At 37.3% G+C, this 20,151-nt stretch overlaps 1 protein-coding gene across 5 annotated transcripts in view; it reads left to right on the forward strand.

Annotated features, from left to right (window-relative positions):
* mitfa (melanocyte inducing transcription factor a) overlaps window positions 1–20,151 on the forward strand; it is a 72,663-nt gene that overhangs the window by 29,367 nt on the left and 23,145 nt on the right. For 4 of the 5 annotated variants that reach the window (XM_088915363.1, XM_088915365.1, XM_088915366.1 and 1 more), the window contains one exon: window positions 6,243–6,495. In XM_088915363.1, coding sequence (XP_088771489.1) covers window positions 6,243–6,495 — 253 coding nt within the window. The remainder of the gene's footprint in view (window positions 1–6,242; window positions 6,496–20,151) is intronic. The other variant, XM_088915364.1, reaches the window with a different exon arrangement.

The following is a 20,151-nucleotide window of genomic DNA, read 5'->3' on the forward strand; positions in this document are numbered from 1 at the left end:
TGTAATGTAATTTAAACTCAAAGAATAAAGGTATCCATTTGATTTTTTTAGTCCATACTGTGCATCCATTCAGAACGCTCACACAGATCAACAATGCTTTTTGTATTTCTGATCTACAGAATGGGCATTGAAGCGAATCAGCATTATGGGGTCTTATTAAGTCAAGACCCATGCAAACGCCACCTCCACAGCTTATTAATAATTTACGGAATTGTTCTCGGGTCATGGGAGAGGTTTTGGTTGGACTATAAAGGCATTGTGTTTACTAACAGTGCCTGAGCACGGGGAGGTGTGTTACAGTATGGGACAGAAAAGTGGAAAAATACTTGCAGCCCAATACAAAAGAGCTTTTCTATTTTTAGCCTGTATATTATGCTGCTGAAGAAAATAGGTTACTATAAAAAGTTGGCATTGACTGCTAACTGCAGGACAATGGAGGGGCAGTTGCAACATATTTGCTTAAGTAAGCCACGTTTGCCCTGAAATACACTGAAATTATTCTGCATTGTGTAATTTTGATTAAATTGTGCTTGGTTTTGTGGATTCAAAAGACTGTCTTCATGGAAAATCATTTAAGAGTAAAGCATAAGCAGTGATTACCTTTGCTGCTTAGCAGGGCTGGGGTCCTGGGTTCAGTGCCGGATCTGGGGTGCTATCTAAGTGGAGATTGTATATTCTCCATGTGTTCACGTGGGTTTCCTCTGGGAGCTCTAGTTTCCTCCCACAGTCTACACAAACATAATGGTAGGTTAATTGGCATCTGGGAAAATTGGTTCTGGTGTGAGTGCGTGCGTGTCTGGGTTTGTATGTTCTCCCTGTGTTCACGTGGGTTTCCTCCGGATGCTCTGTTCGACTCCCATATTCCAAAGACATACTGGTTGCTTAATTGGCTTCTGGGAGAACTGGCTCTCCTGTGAGTTTATGTGTCTGCGTCTATGTGTGCCTTGTGATGAACTGGCGTCCATTCTATGGTGTACCCCACCTTGCTCATGTTGCTTGCTGGGATAGACTCCAACTTCCCTATGTGACCCTGAATTGGATGAAGCAGTTAGCAAATGGATGGATGGATAGAAATCTATAGGGTTATTCTGAGTACTGTATACTCTGAACTCTTGCTGTACAGTACAAAGAAGCTACAGTTACAATTCTAAGATGTGCTGAGGCTGGATAGAGTTGGAGGACAAAATAGCAGATTGTTAATTTTCTCAGGAATGTAACGTAGACTGGGAAAGAATCCTGGCTGAACAACTTTATCGTGATGTTCTGTGAGAACCTTTTGGGACTTATAATCTTCCATCTCTCTGGGGCCAGCTTGCCCATTTTTATCCTCAAAATAAACTGCTGGTTTGCAAATTAGTACAGTATTACAATGTTCTGTCAGTTTCAGTTGCACAGAAAGAGACTTTTGTTCAACAGCTTTGTGCAATCAAAACAAATAGGTAATTAAAATTCGGGGGAGAGAGGACAAACCATAGAACACCGCTGTTTTTGAGCACTAGAATTGCTTCTCCCTGGTACAGAAAGTTTAAGGGTTAGGATGTGAGCATCTGGTTTCTCACACAAAAAATAAAGTTTGAGAAGCAGGGCAGAAGAGATAAAGCTGTATGCTAAAACAAATTACTACAGTTCTTGATTTATGTTTGCTATTTGAATTACATTAATGTCACTGGGGATCAAAAGTGCACTGCTAAATTTAGGCTTGGCAGGCACAGTTTCAGACTACGTCAATAGCTTCTCTTGATCGTGTGGTATTTAACAGTACTTTGATTGTAAATATCAGAATGTTCTGAAACTGTTATCAAATTCAAAGAGAGTTTATGAAAATTAACACCTTTTATTATTAAAGTATTAAAGACAGTGAACAGTATCTAAAATTCAAATGTCTCTGTATATTAAACTGGGTACTCCATCATATAGAATCTTTGGTGTATTTCTTACTTTTTTGTGACATTTTTCTTTGTCTACCACATTATCAAAAAAACTATACCGTACGCAGAATAAATTGTGTATAATACTATTAATAACTCAGACTTTACTTTCTGAAATCATAAAACAAAAATTGTATTTATATACTATATATGCTATTCTTATAAGAGTAGGCATGGTTGTATGAAGTTTAGTCTTCCTGCCTCACAGATCTTGGGGCACATTGTGTGTGGAGTCTGCATGTTGTCCTCAAGTTTGCATGGATTTCCTCCATGTCCTCTATTTTTCTCACAGCTCCCTGACAAACAGCAGCTGTGTGGATGGCTGTGGGTGTGTGCACGTGAGTGCAGTAGTGTACAGTCCCAGGGGTAGTCCTGCTTTGTGGACTTGGCTTCTGGGATTGGCTACAGGTCACCATGACCTTAACAGGAAGAAGTGGCTTTCTGAAAATGGACAAATGGGGGCATGTTCTTAAATGATGACAGTATCTTTTCACAGGATAAAAGTTTTGGTCCTTTTTTTTTAAAGGATCCATGTTTAATTTACTAGAATGTGCTTCAATTTAAAAACACTACATTTATAGATCTGGTGATTGCACTATAGATCAGGGTTGTCAAATCCTAAATCCTTGTCTAATAAGACAAGCCAGCAGATTGCAGGCTTAATTTGTCCAAATTAAAGGCTGCCCCCAGCTCTTCTGGTGCTGCTGCTTTAAAGAGACCTTGAAAACCTACATATGCACCAGCCCTTAAGGACCAGGATTGGATCCTCTGCTATACGATCATACATTTTAGAAAGATGGACATTTAAATAAGCTTTGGTATAATAGTAATCTGCATCAAATAGTAATAATTCTAATTACATTAAATTAATTTTGGCATAATCTGGGAGGTGAGGATCTATACTTTCTGATATGGTTTCATTCATTAGACACCTGTATTTTGTATTCTTCCTTAGAAGTGATTATCTGGTATTCTTCTTATTGTATCTCAAATAGATAGCTACAAAAACTTGACACTTTCCCCCTGTTAATTAAAGAATATATTTTTGGGTGGTGTAACTTATATTATTCACTCCTCCAGCCTACAGTTGTGTTTGCAGTATTTATGCATTTTGCTTAAGCTGCAAAAACAGATGCTCAAGGTAATAGATGCAGATCAACACAAATCTGCTGTGTTTGCGGTTCTCTTTGCTAACATTTTTTTTTCAGAGAAAGAGATGAAAATCCTCTTCTTCTTTTGTCAAAACAAGGTCACTCTTTTGCACGGCTACTCCTGACAGGGCTGATTACTTCAGGAAGGGGGTCTCCTGCCAACACCTCAAGGCTAGTGGACAATGTAGATTAGGCACCGCACATAACCTACTGTATATATATATATATTTTTGCAACCTAGAAGACATCGTAGTAAAACAAGCAACAACAAGAGAAACCATCAGTGTAACAAACATATACTTCAGAGCATTACTGCAATGTGAAGTGCTGCTGCCAACAAAGTGACAGCTAGGAATGAATTCATATTTTAATTTAATACAGTGTTTCTCAACCATAGTCCTGAGAGACCCTTGTAACTTCCAGTCTTCATTTCGATTGGGCTGTTAATCACTGGTGCTAATTGATGCCTGTAATAGATCCGCTTGCTTGTTTAGAATTTTTTTTAAATATCCTAGTTAGAGTGTACTGTATTTCCAACATTGTCAGCATACATAACTTTATGCAGTCTATCTTTAACTTGCTAATGACAAATTTGTACCCTTATTTCCGAATAAGCAACTGTGATTGGGAATGATAATGTAACAGACACTTTCACTATTAGTGTTTGTTTATTTTTCTTCTGCTTAGGTCCAGTTGGTTACATTTCCGCTAAGATGACTGAATGAGAGCAGTTCTGAGGCACAGGGCTTATACCAGTTACAGACTCTGTAAAATGTTTTAATAGCTGAAAGACAATTTCAAAACATGCCTGGAATAGAAAATTGAAAGCAGTTTGCCTGTGATTAAGAGCTTGGCTGAAGCAAAAACACAAAGCAGAAGACAAAGCAGTGCCTCAGGAGTAGGATTGAGAACCACTGCACTGGGGCCCTAGATTTAATTCCTGGGGTGCTATCTGCGTGGAATTTTTATGTTCTCCCGATGTTTCTGCCAGGTCCTCTGCTTTCCTCCCACAGTCCAAAGAAATACTTGTAGGTTAATTGGCTTCTAGGAAAATTGCTTCTGTGTTTGTGTCTGTCTACCCTGAGATAGACTGGTGTCCCATCCAGTGTGTATCCTGCCTTGTGTCCATTGCTTGTCAGGATAGGCTCAGACTCCCCCGTGACTCTGAATTTGGTGAAGTCATTAGAAAATGGATGGATGATTTAATTTTCTGTCTACATGTGTGGCGTCATGGCCATCTTGTGGTGATATTGATCTTGATCAGGTATATAAAGAGCGAGATGCCAGCATAGAGCTACATTAAAGTTCAGTAAAACTCTTTAGTTTTTGATCTAATAATATCGTTTGCAGAAAAAGGTGCATCATTACGGATTTCGCTGCTTTTTGTTACTGTAGCCAATATGTAGCGATGCATGCAAAGTATCTGTAGTGAGTTTGTAGCTTAGAATAATGTAAAACAAAATGTTTTTAGATTTTCACAGTATGAAGGAAACAGAAAATCTTGCAGGCAAGCACATGCAACATCAAGTACCAGTACCAGAAACATTTTAACCTGGGGTCCTCTCCAGTAAACCCTCAAAATATAGGCAAGAAGTGTGCAGATTTTGACTGAAATTTCTTTTTTTTCCCTCAGAAATCAGATTATCTGAAGTAAATCTTACAATATTTATTGGAAAACCCAATGCCAAGGGATTGCTCTGGAGTGGGGATGCATTTTGACTTCAGCAGCTAATTAGTGCGATTATTCCACAGCTGCCTTGGCTCAAAGGTTTTCTCTTATCAAAAGGATCACTCACTCCGGGAATGCCTTAACTTGACAGGTCCTGCACAGCAAGATAGTCTTTATTTTGGGGAAAAAGAGGATTTTTCCGGCAGATAATGTGCTAAATTTAATACAAGAGCAGTCTTGTGTGTTAAGATATAAAAAAAACACTCTTACATTCTTATTCTTAAAATTATTTTTCCATCTGTAGTATTTTTGAACCATAACCACAGCTAATTCAGATTTAAGAAGAAAATTTTGCCCTGTCTTACAATATGCGGTGCAGTGCAGAATTTACATTAAAACTGTAAATACTAACAGAGATGTGTAGATTTAGAGGTAAGACATCAGTAATGTCTTTTAACCAGCTTTAGTGCTCAAGATCATATTAAGACAGGGTTTATGTTATTGACTGAAAAATGTTTACTCCACAAAACTTTTGATTAATTAACTGTGGTCTTTGCTTTAATTCTATCTGATTTATGTTATTTTACTATTTCAGAAGACTTGGTGGTTAAATGTCTTGCCTGTTAATCCATTAGATCTTGTTCGAAATTAAGCCAATTGAATGCTTTCAACAAAAGAAGATCATTATCCTATATTAACCTACAGTATATCCGTATAGCACTGGGTGGCCCACTCTTTTGTACCATTGAATTCCCTTTGGAATCATTTTCAGAGAGCTCCCTACTTAAGAGTCAGCTTGGAGTTAAACTCTGCTAAAGACCTTGAGACGTCCCACCTAATTGAATGTGCTGGCCACGATACACTTGTACTTATGTAAGCTAGAAAAGAAAATTTTAAATTGAATGTTGTTCAACTTCCATATATTTTGAATTGAACTTTGGCTTTGATTCTGTTGTTTCACCACTAAATTGGAATCATGTACCTGATTCATCATCCATTTTTCCTTTTAAATATTTAGGCCTGGGTGCATTTTGGCATATTTACTGTGCTGTACTGTGTTCACCGTTCCCAAAGAAAACACTGTGGTTGGTTGGTTAGTTAGTTGGTTAGTTAGTTAGGCCTGCTTTTAGTAGAGTGTGTGAAATCCTACAGCTCTTTGCCGTCCAGAGCCAAAAGTTTGATCATACAAGTTAATTTTACCCCCCAAATGGTATAATTATTTTATTTTAAGCTGGAAGTTAATTAAATTTGAGTGGAAATGGAGCACAAAACAAAAATAGTTGCTGTACTGTAGTAAAACACACAGTTATGTTTTCAAAATGTCTTTAATGAACCTTATTATTTAATCAGATCATGGTCTGCCCCCCTTTTCTCCCAACGATCCTGAATCTTCGCCATCCCTCCAATTAAACCCAGACTTCTTGGAATAATTCAATTACAGGGGCCAATAAGTTTGGCGCGGCAGTTGAAGCCCTCCTTTTCCTTTGCCCGCAGTAATTCGTCAGAGCAGCACGGGTCCTCCAAGCCCCCGTTAAGCACCTCGGCTATGACATCACGGATCCTGCTACGCCAGCAGCTCATGCGTGAGCAGCTTCAGGAGCAGGAGCGCCGGGAGCAGCAGCAGCAGAAGCAGCAAGCGGCTCAGTTCCTGCAGCAGAGAGCGCCCGCCAGCCAGACCCCGGCCATCAACGTCAGCGCACCCAGCAGCCTGCCTCCGGCAACACAGGTACCAATGGAAGTTCTCAAGGTAAACTGTCTGTTTTCCTCTCCCGGGGGGGGGGGGGAGGGGGTCTCGTGCGCTCAATCCTTGTCTTGCTGCTACCTTTCCATGTGTCTGTGTCTCCAATGCTGTGGTTTCAGAGTACCTGATGAGAAAATGTGCTGGGTTTTTTCTTTTCGTGTTTTTGGGAAGGGGGCTGGTGGGTGGGTGGGGGTTTCTAGTCATGCAATGACTCAATCCTCGGGGGTCCCCTTTTCCAGAATGACAGCCGAATTCAGCAAAATATTCATTTCAGCTACAATATCACTCTATAATACAAAACACTGTTACTAGAGAACGAGCTGTGTTAAAATCCATATGGGGATTATCTTCCCAAAGAGAATTTCTCTTTAATGCATGCTGTGTTTCCAGCCTTTTGGCATTAGACATGTTTAATCCTATTTGCTCAACTACATTGACGTCTTTTCATAGCTTTGATTCCTTGTTAGTCTGGGGACTACAAACTCATGTTAATATTTCTGTACCATGGGAGACAGAGTGTGATAATTACTGTAAAAATTAATATGCGTCCAAGAATAGATACTGGTAACACAATTTGCTGAGGGCTGCTTTTCTGAGTATGCATGTTCGGATGGCGTTGTTTTAGGAAATTACTTTTTTAAGAAAAAAACATACATAACGGGACAATCTTCATGCAAATCGAAATTCTTAACGGTATTCTGTAGTACAGTATTTGATTAATTAAAAACTTTTAGTTTTTAATTTTGTAAAGTACAATATCTTAAACCATCTGTACAGCACCAGCTATGCATTTGTGTCACTGGGCTTTACCATATGATACTTGATTCAAATTATTATCCTGATATGAAGCACAATATCCCAGCTCCTAAATTGTGTAATTACTGTTGGTTTCAGGTAGCTCTCCAATTAAAACCTCTTAATAATAGTCTATCCTACTATGGTGTTTGACAACATAAATCTTGCAGCTAGTGCTCACTGAGTGTTATCAAACAAGAGGCTGATTTGAATTATGCATGAAGGAAAGGAATGTGTTTTTTGTGACAGGGATCTAACAGGCATCATATATGGAGCCTTAATTGTTCTAATAATGGAATTTCATAAAATACTGAATTATGGATGAAGGCACATATTCCATCCTTCACTAATATTTGAAACTTAACAGGCATACAGTAAGTGAAAATTAATTGATTTTGTATTATAACATAACATAACAGAGGATTAACACGTAAAACATTCCATTTGACCCATATAGACTATTTAGTAGTTAATAGTTAGTTGATCCAAAGATCTCATCCCATTGTTTTTCTTGTACTGCTTACATAGGCTGTACTGTATTTTGAAATTGTACTATATACTGTATAGGCATCATGTTATTCATATGAATTGTTAATCATTGTGTGGAAAGTGTTCCTTTTTCATTCCCAGTCCATTGATCTTCTGTAACAGTATACAGGTTAAGAGCTCCTCCTCCTTATCTTTCAGTATTTTTGGCTCGGAAAAGTTGGCCATGTTTGAAGTGAAGGCTTACATTCAGGGTGACTTAATGAAAATCAAATCATCTTCTCTTATTAAATGTGCCTTTTAACTTTCTGATCTATCTTATCGAAGAGGGCGAGCTGAAATGTATGGAAAAATTGAGAGAAAATTGAGATTTTCATGTGCAGTTAGTGTTGCTTAATTCACCTGCCAAACATGCTGGCAGACCACCCACTTTGGCTTGGTGTTTGGCCATGTCTGACCTAAGTCTGTATGTCTGCTTCTGCACCCTCTTGAAGCACTCATGCCTGTCAAATTCTGTGCAAGAATTTAGTAACCAAAATGGAAAACATTTCTGTTCAGAATAAAATCATTACAAAAAAATTAGGAATACAGAGCAAACTGCACCACCTGTGTTTGTCTTGTTACATTATAAATAAAATTAGTAAGTATTTTATATGCAAATGCTGGCAAGAACACATGTTTGCACAGTTCACAATGAAACAAATGAATGAAGTTGCTTAAAATCCTAAAATTAGTTAATAATAGAAAATTCAGTAGGTCCATACAGTATATAAAAAGTGCGGACTATATGCATGGTGTGTGTACAGTACCATCTTTTCCTGTTGTACATGTATGTGTGCTGAGGGTTTGTGGTAATCGGTAAAATTTACTTTTATTTTTTATTTATTTACTTTTATTATTTTTACATCCAACCTAAGTCAGAATGAATCGAATTTTTATGAAGTTTTTACACAAAACATAAAACCATGGTCACTATCTGTATCTCAGTTTGTTATACTTGAGACTATACAGTATATACATCTCCAAAATATATAAATATGATTTCATTGCTTGAGAACATTCTAATGATCTGTTAATAAATCAAACATTTTCTTGTGCTTTATTGTCTTTAGATCTTTTTCCATTCTTTCACAGAAGGTTAGGCCGTCATACTGAGTGAATTCAGGGTGACACTCTGGAGAAATTCTTGTCATACAAGAGAAGCTTAAGTGCATTTTTTATTGGCTGAATTACAAAAAATTGTGTTCTGCCCAGCACAGTATGGCAGTTTAACTTGGCTGTCTGTGACAAGATTAGTAGTGTGTTCGCAAAGCTATAAAAGTAGGAGAAATTAGCTTAAGAGGTACCAGGCTGAGCTGCTAGACCTTAAAAGTGAAAACATTAAGCTTAGATGAGTTTGTCTAAAGAATGATTGGTCCCTTAATTAGCCAAATGACCTATAACCTTTGAGAAATAAGTAAGGGATAACTTTAGGGATCAAGACAAAGGCGCACACAGTATTGCCACACACTGAACACTAATTCATCAAAGAATGCTGATAATTAGTCCAGCTGCTTTCATTCTTTGGCATATTTAAAGAAAAAAATACTGCTTTGAAATAATGACTGCAGGATAATATCTGAGGCTTTAATATCATTATAGTGCCTACTAAACAAAAAATGTGTACTGTTGATTTGTAAAATTATTATCTTATTTTCCTTTAAAGATTTGGGTTTTAAGTTGTGCTACAGGACTATCATTATTAAACACACAATGTATATAACATTTGTTTAGAATTTGTGGTGTTAATATTAAAAGGTTCTATATTCTGTTTGGTTTGTGAGCTATTGTCTGTCTTGGAATAATCCTAAATATTGATGATCCTGATAATAAATAATACAAAATCAAAACTCTAAGGTGTTGAATGCATTGATATCTTATTTACCTAAATGCTTTTTTTTTACATATTTAATTGAAATTAAATGGTTTACATGCATATGTGCATGTGGATTCTAAAACAATATGGATGTTTGGTTAATTATTTTTGCTGTGACAAAGTCTTACCTGTAGTTCATATAGAAACCGTATAAGCACCTCAATTTAAAAGTAGTAGTCTTAGGGTCTCTTGAGTGGCTCAGTCAGTAAAAGCACCTGCTCAGGACAAAGGTTATACCTGGCCATGTCATTAGCAAGCTTTAGCCAGGATTGCCAAAACAGCAGAGCGCAACTGGCCAATCACTTTGGGGGTGGACAGGTATTAGTCAGCATCAGACAGCATCAACTCCTGGGACCTGCCAGGCACCCTTGGGCAGTAATGGCATCACTCAGACACACATTAGTCCACCAGTCAGTGTTAACTCTCCTGTAAGGCACTGTGGAGCTTTGCAGCTTTCAAAACAGGCAAAAAGCTCTGAAAAACGGGGTGTCTGGGGAGCTTGTCCACTGTTTGTCGCTCATTGTGAAGTGGAGGGGTCGTTGACACAAATTGGGGTATATAAACATTTGGTGATTCAATTATAAAAAGTATGCTGTAGTTGTAGTCCATAGTAATATTTATTTTGGTTAAGTATTTATTCCACTGTGATGTGATCAAAGGTTTCAAGCAGGCTTTTTTCAGAGTGTTCTGATATGAAATGTTTTGTAGCTTCTCTCTAGCTTTTATATTCTTCTATTGTCCTGCAGTACTTATTTGTTTTCTAATTTGTGTTCTATTTGAGCTCTCAATCACTTTGTGGTACCCTTAACTGAACTGACTTCTTTAGTTAGAGCACTTTAATTGCTGTTTTAAAAAACTGGAGATTTCAAGTTACTTGAAAGATATTTAACTTAAACTATATGGAACGTTAAAATGATGGATTTACTTAAAATTATATTTCAAAGTCAAAGCACAGTTTGCAGTGCTTACTAATTGGAAACAAGCAGCTTTCACAAGGACAGATATGACACACTGACAGATATGAATGTGAAAATAAATTGGATTTACAGTTTTTGGTAAAATATTTGTTATGATAGACCAGAAACTGTGTGTCTCATTAACATTCTGTGAACAGATTTTTGGAATGTAATATATTATTGGGGAAGCAGATGTTTTACAGTTCACATTAGTTATTAGATAAATCAACATAAAAAATTAATTTTCTTATTTTAAGAAAAATCACTTATTTTACTGTGAAATTGCTGCAGCTGTTAATGAAGTCCATTCGGTAGTGCTGCAGTGCTCATTATAGCACAGGAGAAATGAAGGCGCCATAGACACCTTTTCAGTAACACTGCTGTTTCTGTAAATGAAATCATGTAAATGTTCTTATAGGATCCTCTAAAGACCTGCTGTAATTTAGATTATTTTTAAAAAAGGTCAGTCCAATCATTTTAAAAGAAAAAAGTTTTAAATAAAAAAATGTGTAACATTCCAGGCAGCTTAATCTGCTTTTTCTCGGTTAAGTGAAAAGCATTTTCAGGTGATATTATTTTAGCCCATTTAAATTTTGGCAAAGTCATTCAGTATAAAAAGGGGCAGGTCCACTTTGTTGCCAGTGTTGTGTTATAAGAACCTTTGCTGCTGGTAGTATTACTAAAAATCCATCCATTTTCTAGCTGCTTTATCCAGTATAGAGTTGTGGGGGAGCAGGAGCTTAAAATGGCAAGCAACAGGTACAAGAGGGTAAACCCTGGATGATGTGCCAGCTCATTACAGGGCACACACAGATACAAACACATAAACTCACACGAGGGCCGTTTTTCCCAGAAGCCAATTAACCAATTGGTATGTCTTTGGATTGTGGGAGGAAACTAGAGGAGCTAACAAAAACCCCACACAAACACAGGTAGAGCATACAAATGCCACACAGGAAAAGAACCCAGGGCCTCAGCACTGTGAGGCAGTGAAGCTAAGCACTGTGACACTGTGCCACCCTCACTAAAATTCACACATGCAAAGTTATTTGCAGTAGTTAATCTTCTGCTGGGCTTAATCACCTGCAGTGATGGGTTGTCATTTTCAGGTTGAGGCCCTCACCATCTCCTTGAAAGAAATTTTCCACTTTTCAGGTATTGGCTCCATGATCCTGCATGGTCGAATCCTGTCTGACTGTTTCCATTAATAGATTTTCTTCATGCTGGGAGTCTTAATTAAATTAGCCATGGCCCCCAGCCCTTCTGAGATCTCCTGGTCCCCATAGTAAGGGGCATGGAGGTGCGGGTGGAAAATATTTGGTCTCTATTTTAATATCTCTATTTAATGATTGCACTTTTTTGTTTCAAAGTCCAGAATAAGGCAAAAAAGAAAATACATGTTTTATTTTAAATGTTTTGCACTTCCTGCTTTTGACGTTACAAATACCTGAATACCTGACATAAGCCAATGCAATAAACTGATAAACCTTTATTTAACCAAGTAAGTCAAATTTCTCGTTTATAAAGGTGAGTGTTAGGGTTACTAGACATAATGTGATGTATTATGCCGTTATAGGTCCTTTTAAGATGTCAATTTAAATTAAAAATTATGTGGTACAATATTTTGGGTTGAAAGCAGTTAGACTTACTGTAGACTAGCAGTGGCCAGGAACAGAAGAAAGGACAGCATCTCAACTACTTCCCTACTGCAGACTGCTTCTGTCTGTGGACCTCCACTGCTTCTGTGGTACGAAATGGACTTTCCCATAAGAAGGAAATTTTTACAATTAACCATCCCCCTAATCTCTTAGAACCTTTTTTTTTAGAAATAGATAGGAGTTTATTATTTTTGGTGTACAATACTTGGGAATTCCTTGTTTCTTACCACATATCTAAAAGTAAAAGTAGACGTCTGCAGAGTGTTCTGCGTCACAGGCTCTGTGGAAAGCATTTTTAATTTGAAGAGTCGGTGACGTTCCCCTAACAGACTCAAAATAATTACTTAACTTTTTTTCTCCATTGTTTTCAAATAAATACTTATTTGTGAAATAGCTAACACACAGTACCTTGCAAAAGTATTCACCCCCCTGCAAACCTCCACATTTTCGTCCTTTCTGAGCTTGCGATCATGATGCTTTAAAATTCCACAACTACTCCAAACTGCTAAAAATAAAAATGCTGATAATAAAATGTAAAAAGCTGGATCTTGAATTAAAATGAGAAGATTCTCAATGGCATAGATATTCAACAACTTTGTTATGACGATCCTAAATCAATTCCTTTTAATTGCTGTTTAAAAGTAATACATAAATTGACCATGAATACTAAGAAACTTTCATAGCAAATCTGGGTAAAGAGATAGATGGGGATTGATCAGAACACTCTCCTGTGCCTCTTCTGGGTACAGAGAAGTCCATCATTAAGAAATGAAATGTGCATTATCCCAGCCAGGCACTACCTAGATAAAGCTGCCAAACTGAGCATCCAAGCAAGCAGAAACTTAGGGATCTCATTGTGAAACCACTAGTGACTTTGAAACATTGGCAAAGTTTATTGTCTGAGGTGGGGGCCACTGTTCATACTTCAGCAATATCCCAGACCCTACACAACGCAGGTCTGTATGAGTGGCAAGAAAGCAGCCTCTACAGAAAAAGATTAACTTTAAATCTCATATGAGATATATTGCAGACATACGGCAGGAGGATTTATTGTCAGACAAGACAAAAATGTACAGTAACTTTTTCTTCTTAATGTGTAGTGTTATATAAGCATATCACAGTTCAGTACTCAATCAACACCATCGTTACTGTCAAGGATGGTGGTAGCAGCATTATGTTACTGTATGAGGATTCAACAGCAGGGACTGGAAAGCTTGTCGAGACTGTTGGGAACAAATCTAAGAGGAAAACCTGCTTGAGTCTCCCTCAAAAGACCCTCTAAAACTGGATAAAAAAAACACAATTCAGCAGGACCTAAAGCACAAGGTCAAAGGCATATTGAAGGGAAAGGACAAAAAGAAAATGAATATCCTTGAGTGACCCAATCTTGAATCCAAGAGGAAATTTATCGTGAGACTTAACCACTGCAGTCCATAATCTGTCCACAAAAAAACTTGTCAGAGCTAGAGCAGATGAGTAATTTGTGCCAGAGGTGCTTTCATCAAGTTCTAAGTTATGGGACTGAATATATAAACAGTCAGTACATTTTTCATTGTGTACATTCTTTGCAGGTGTCAAACCAAAAACGTTAATTTGAAAATAATCATATACAGTACTTTTAATTCATCAAAATGTGATATTATTGGCAGGGAATTAACACTTTTGAAATGAAAATTAGCAGAGGATGGCATTGAAAATGATCGTCTTATTTTCTTAATTGTTTTTTGTTGGTTGTAGAATTTAAGAAATTTCTCTTATGTAACAAAATAATAGAACAATTGCTCTTTGTGAATGCGTAGTAAATCTAAGAGCACGATTACTTTGCCCTATGAGTTTTTAAAGCTCTAGGACTGCTAATCAAAAAGCACTTAGCCTTCTGTGTGCATGAATACCATTCATTTGCTGTTTCTTGTCATTTCTCAGTACTACTATATTTACTGTTGTTTAGGTTTTTCACAGAATAACTACCCATTAGTCAAACACATTGATTCAAAAAGATAGGATCAGAGGAAATTATTTCTAACCAGAATGATTTTCAAATGCCATCAGATAAGAGAGGCAGCGTGATCTTATGTTGCATGAATATTGGCTGCAGTGATTTTTGCCAGTTTAGTCAGTGGTTATGATGACCTTATACAAATAGAGCTGCAAGGTTGTCCCACAGAAGCATGAAAATGCTCCATCATGTACTTCCTCTGGGCAGAAACGATTCTATATCAAAGTGTAATGCCTTGTTAAAGCTAATGTTAATAAAAGGAATCTTTGTTTCACAGATAAATAAACAAAACAGACTTTGTGAATTTCTCCCCCTGTAAAGTTTTCAGCTGTGCTGTAAAAAATAAATGAATGTGTCGTGTTAATTTTAGCACTGCATTCAGACTATAACTAATCTTAGTCCCCATCTTGATATTTTGTGTTATGCTTTCCTGTGTAGAATTTAAGGGAAGATTTTCTTGTTTGGAAAGATTTGAAGTATCTGTTCAGGTTTAATTTTTCTTGGTCTCACTCTTTACGAATCTCTTTTTGAACCAACATGAGCAGACATCCTTTCTGGATAGGGTTTTTGTTCTGTTTTAGCTCAGCTTCGAGTCAGTTTTCCGTTTGCTGTTTTCAGTGGACATATTTTTCTTGGCAGAAGGAAATGCAGTGCCAATGAATAGAGCATTAGGAGGCCTTTGCTCTAGTTGAAGATTTTTTTTTTTGCTTTTCCATCCATCCATTTTCTAAATGCTTTATCCACTTCAGGGTCACAGAGGACCTGGAATCTGTTTCAGCAAGCAACAAGCACAAGGCAGGATAGACGCCGGATGGGATGCCAGTCCATCACAGGGCACAAACAGACACAAACACATACTCACACCTGTGACAGTTTTCCCAGAAGCCAATTAACCTACCTGCATGTCTTTGGACTGTGGAGCACCTGTAGGATACCTACTTGAGCATGGGGAGAGCATGCAAACCCCACACAGATAGCACTGAAAATAGGGCCCCAGAGCTGAGAGGCAGCAATACTAATCACTGCCCCACAGTGCTGCTCTTATTGCATTCCTTTAATAATTTTCCCAATTCATTTCCTTTCAGTATGGTAATTAATATTTAAAAATAGCTTCTGAATAATGATGAATGAGAAGAAATGACTTTTCTTCAATGCTGACTAACTTTAGTTTATGCATGAAACAATACAAAAAATATATATTTTACTGGTTCAAAAGTTATTTTTCTTTTCATCAGCTCAGTAAGGAGGTTAGGTCTGAGTTGTCTGTAAGATGCTAATGACTGGTGGAAATTTCTTTATTTTGAAGTCATTTGAACAGTTTTGGGAAAAAAATTTTTTACATTCTATATACCTTAAAAATGTTGTTACAATTCTCTAAGCCTTTACCAAAAACAAAATATGTGGTTGTATAGACCCCAGATTTATACTCATTACGGTAGCCATACAGGATTTTTATGGTCTTAGATATGGACGTAAAAGAAGCCTGACTTGTCCTGACTTATCATGAATGAATTCTGTTCTTTAGTGAAATTCCATTTGAAGGTTTGAACAATAATTAACTGTGTGTTTTCATGATGTATTATCTTCCCCCTGGTTAGCCTATACTGAAGACAGCTTTATTAATGACAGATAAATAACCACATACAACATTGTCTCTCTTGACTTTTCAATAGTGCAGTTTATTTTGTTTCCTTGTTTTTCACTTCACAGAAGCTTGTAATTCAAATATCTCAGGGCATTTCAGTTTGGACTAAGATAAGAATCTGTACATTTCCTCCCATATACAGTAGGGAGGGATATGTGTAGAGATAGTTGTATTCTACTGTTGACTGGCAGAACATTTAAATTGCTATTTTGAACTTCGTTTTAAAGCAAAAGCAGTTTCATGCTGATTAAATCCACCTGTTGTTATTATAATTATTACTTATCAATCAATCTAGATATATTATTATTATTATTGTGGTGGTTGTTATTATTAATCGTAATTGTTCAATGTTTTATGTGGCAGCAAAGAAATTAGAATTTACTTCAGCACAAGCTCAGGAGCAGAATTTAGCCAGGATGCTAGGGTTAACACCCCTGCTTGTCCAACCACTGTCATGTGATATTTAATGATCAAGTAGAGAGGGGCTCAGTTTAGCATCTCATCCAACAAACAGAGCAGTGTTCCAAGTCACCAAAGTGAGGCGTTTGTTTAGAAATTGTGGTACATAATTAATATCAATATAATACCATTACAAAATTATAATACCATTATAATTATAGATACAATATAATACCATTACAGGTAGAATAATTATGGAACACAAATGCCGTGCAAAAACAAAGGTTAATTAACCAACAGTTAGTTTGTTACACTGTATAGAGCAGATACTGTACAAAGCAACAATGCAGACACCTTGGCATGTGTTCCATGATTGCTGTGAATAACTGCAGCTGGCAAGTTACAGTAGATTAGCTGTATGTGAGCATTAGCACAATACAGTGTAAGAGTTACTGGAGGAAGTAGTCAAGAACTGCAAGGTTACAGGTGCTGTCTGAACAGATGGGTCCTGAGCAGTTATGGAAAGGTAGTCAGGGGCTGACCAGCTCTGATTGCTGTGAGCAGGTAATTCCATTGCTGAGGAGAGAAGGCAGAGGAATGAAAACCTTACAGAAGTGAGGAAAAGCTGGGATAATTAAGGGTGCGATGTATTAATAAAAGAAAATCCAGTATTTCATGGTAAGTGTTTAACTTAACAATTAAACTACACAAAATTAATTGTACCACTGAAACATGGCACAGAAAATAAGGCCGCTTTTTTCGCAAGCAGTTGAAACACATTTCTATGTATTAAGAAATTATACATTGTATTTTTTGTTTCACATGATTTTCATGACTATATTGTTTTAATGTTTATTTCTTAATATGCAGCAATAACAGGAAAAGACAATTAATATGATTCTATTCCTTTCTAATTTAGTCTTAAAAAGTTTAAACCGGTCTGTACCTTGATCAATATTAATAATAATAATAATAATAATAATAATAATAATAATAAATAATTGCTTACACATATAGCACTTTTGCTTTTCTGGACACTCCACTCAAAGTGCTTTACAGGTAATGGGGACTCCCCTCCACCACCGCCAATGTGCAGCATCCACCTATAAATATTAGTTATGCAAGCAGCTGCTTTTGTGAATGTTTCAGTGAGGGAATTTGTGAAATGGACAAAACCTTTTGTAAACGGATTACAAATAAAGACTGAACTGGGTGCTGCCCCTATTTTTGGATTAAGAACTGATGTATAATATTTTTTTCACGCACTTTTTAAGGGGGAACCTGTAACTGTTACAAAACATTATTTTTTTTAACTCTACAGTATGTGTAGACCATGTTGACTTCTAACTTGACTGCCTGAAATGTTGAATAAAATACAAAGAATAGTTGAATAGTTTGAAAGTAGCTGTGGCTATGTACTACACAGTATAATATCATACAAAATACTATTACTCATTCTGGTACTTATTGGGGACTCTTTGTTTAGAAGACCTCTATTGTGGCTGATTCACATTAAATTATCCCCAGAATAATATTCAAATCGGTCTTTAGACTTCTTGGCAGAACTTTAGCTAAATGTAGACTTTTTTCCCTTTAACTCACATTAGCCTTATTGTTTGCCATTTTGCAAGTGCAAGATAAGATTTTGTTAATCACTTAAAAGTAAGACAATCTTTCCCTTTGTGCATGTCTGGAGTGTAGAGGGAACATTCTTGCTTATGTATCTGGCTTCTGGCACAGCTTGATGTTAAAAAGCACATCACACTAAAAAAAATGCAACTCTTTGTTCTCTCCTCCTCCTTGAAACTAAACGGGCAGTATGGTGCGTGCAGTATTCACATAGTAATGTCTCTGGCTCTTGACTTTAAGCAGAAGAAGAAAAAAAAAGTTTTAGCCCTGAGGAGCAGCAATCTGTGCACATGGATTGTTTAAACAGAAGTCTCTCTTGTCTTTGAAAAACAGAAAGTCAGCAGTATAATGTAACCCCTCATTTCATGTTTCATTTTGCATTACAAGCTATACTGCTGAAGCTAAGGATGGTCACAGTTAAAAATAACCATAACTCTTATTTAAACCAGTATATCTATTTCATTTTAGATTTTTATTTCACAGGGCAGCTTCTCACAATTAACACCACTGGAACACAATTGTAACTGGTCTTGTTGTGCTATACCGGCCAGGGTTAAGAATGTATTTAGCATAGTTCTTGAAAACATTTGTTCCTCAGTTGTAACATTGTATACAATATATACAGTATACAGTGTCTATACACCCTTTCCAAAGTAACACATTTTTTGGCCTAACAGCCTGAAATCAAGACATATTAAATTCCAATTTATTTTATCTTTTAATTACACAATGTAATACACAATCTCCAAGTAAAAAATTCTTAAACATTCTGAAAATGAATTACAAATAAAAACCTAGAAAAACTGGTTATATAATTGTGTACACTCCTGAGTTAGTACTTGGTGGGAGCACCTTTTGCTTGAATTACAGCCATGACTGTATTTGAATTGGTCTGTACCAATGTAGCCCACCCCGGTTTGGCAATGTTTGCCCATTCCTCCTTACAGAACTGTTCAAGCTCAGTCACACTGAGAGGGGACAGTTGATGTACTGCAACCTTCAAGTCAGTTGCTAACGGAAAGAGGTTTTTGAAATATCCTTTTTCTTCAGTTGGGGGGGGGGGGAGCTATTCTCAAAACGTGATTTATTCTGATGAGAAGACAGCATGTGGAGCACAAAACTGTAAAAGTGGGAGGAAATGGTCACATGGGGGAGAGGTGTGGTGCCAGGCAGTGTTTTGCTGACAGTCTTGTGGTCATTGGTCACCAGAACAATCTGATCATTGGCCGCCTGGTTCAGAAAAGTAAGCTGAAATGAAGTGAGACATCTGATAAGGGGTTCCGAAGTGATTGAATGTTTATTTTGCATTACAGTAGGGGTTCGGCATTTGCAAATATGCTTATTTCATGATTTGCTATCTCCGACGGGGTCTTGGATGGAAGAAGAGCAGAGAGGGATGGATTGAAGCCGAACGTTGTTTAGAGCAACTTTTAAATTAGCAGCACAACTAGGTAGTGAGTGAGCCTCTCCCTGCCCCCTGCCCAAATATCAACTACCAAGCATCTGCATCACAGCATGGTCTTATTTTTGTATTGTAACAGACGCTTCTGATTCTGTGTAAACAGCGTAGAGAATGACCGGCTGGAGATGACTTTACAAGCTCACTTACAGTTTTAGTAACCTTTTCATCGCAGTGCAGCACTGAACCCTAGCATTTGTCGAGTCCAGACTGTATTTCAAAAAGTTCTCATAAACTCCCCATACATTTAGAACTATATAATAATAATAATAATAATAATAATAATATCACTTTATTAACCCTTTACAATTTCTTGCATTAGGAATTGACTTTTCGCATACCCCAGCTTGCTCTCCATGAGACACATAGACACACAGATAGAGAGAGAGCCTGGGGTCAGAGCGCAGGGTCTGCCATTGTACAGCGCCCCTGGAGCAGTTGGGGTTAAGAGCCTGGGCTCAAGAACCCAACAGAGCAAGATTCCTCTGCCGGCTGCAGGATTTGAACTAGCAACCTTCCAGCCACAGAGCCACCGCTCCACCCGTTATATCTGTACTCTAGTAGTTGCACCCTTCAGGCTTAGTTTGTGGAGGTCATTTGCTAATGTACTGCATGTCAGGACATGTACTTCTCTTTAATATTGTGTACCTCACAGTAACAGTGGCAGACCTACCATTGAGGGACAGCTTTCACTAATAACTCTGCCAGCTCTGTTGCATGGCAA

Source organism: Atractosteus spatula, chromosome 5 (genome assembly GCF_055471065.1).
Source record: "Atractosteus spatula isolate fAtrSpa1 chromosome 5, fAtrSpa1.hap1, whole genome shotgun sequence".
NCBI classification, from domain to species: domain Eukaryota; kingdom Metazoa; phylum Chordata; class Actinopteri; order Semionotiformes; family Lepisosteidae; genus Atractosteus; species Atractosteus spatula.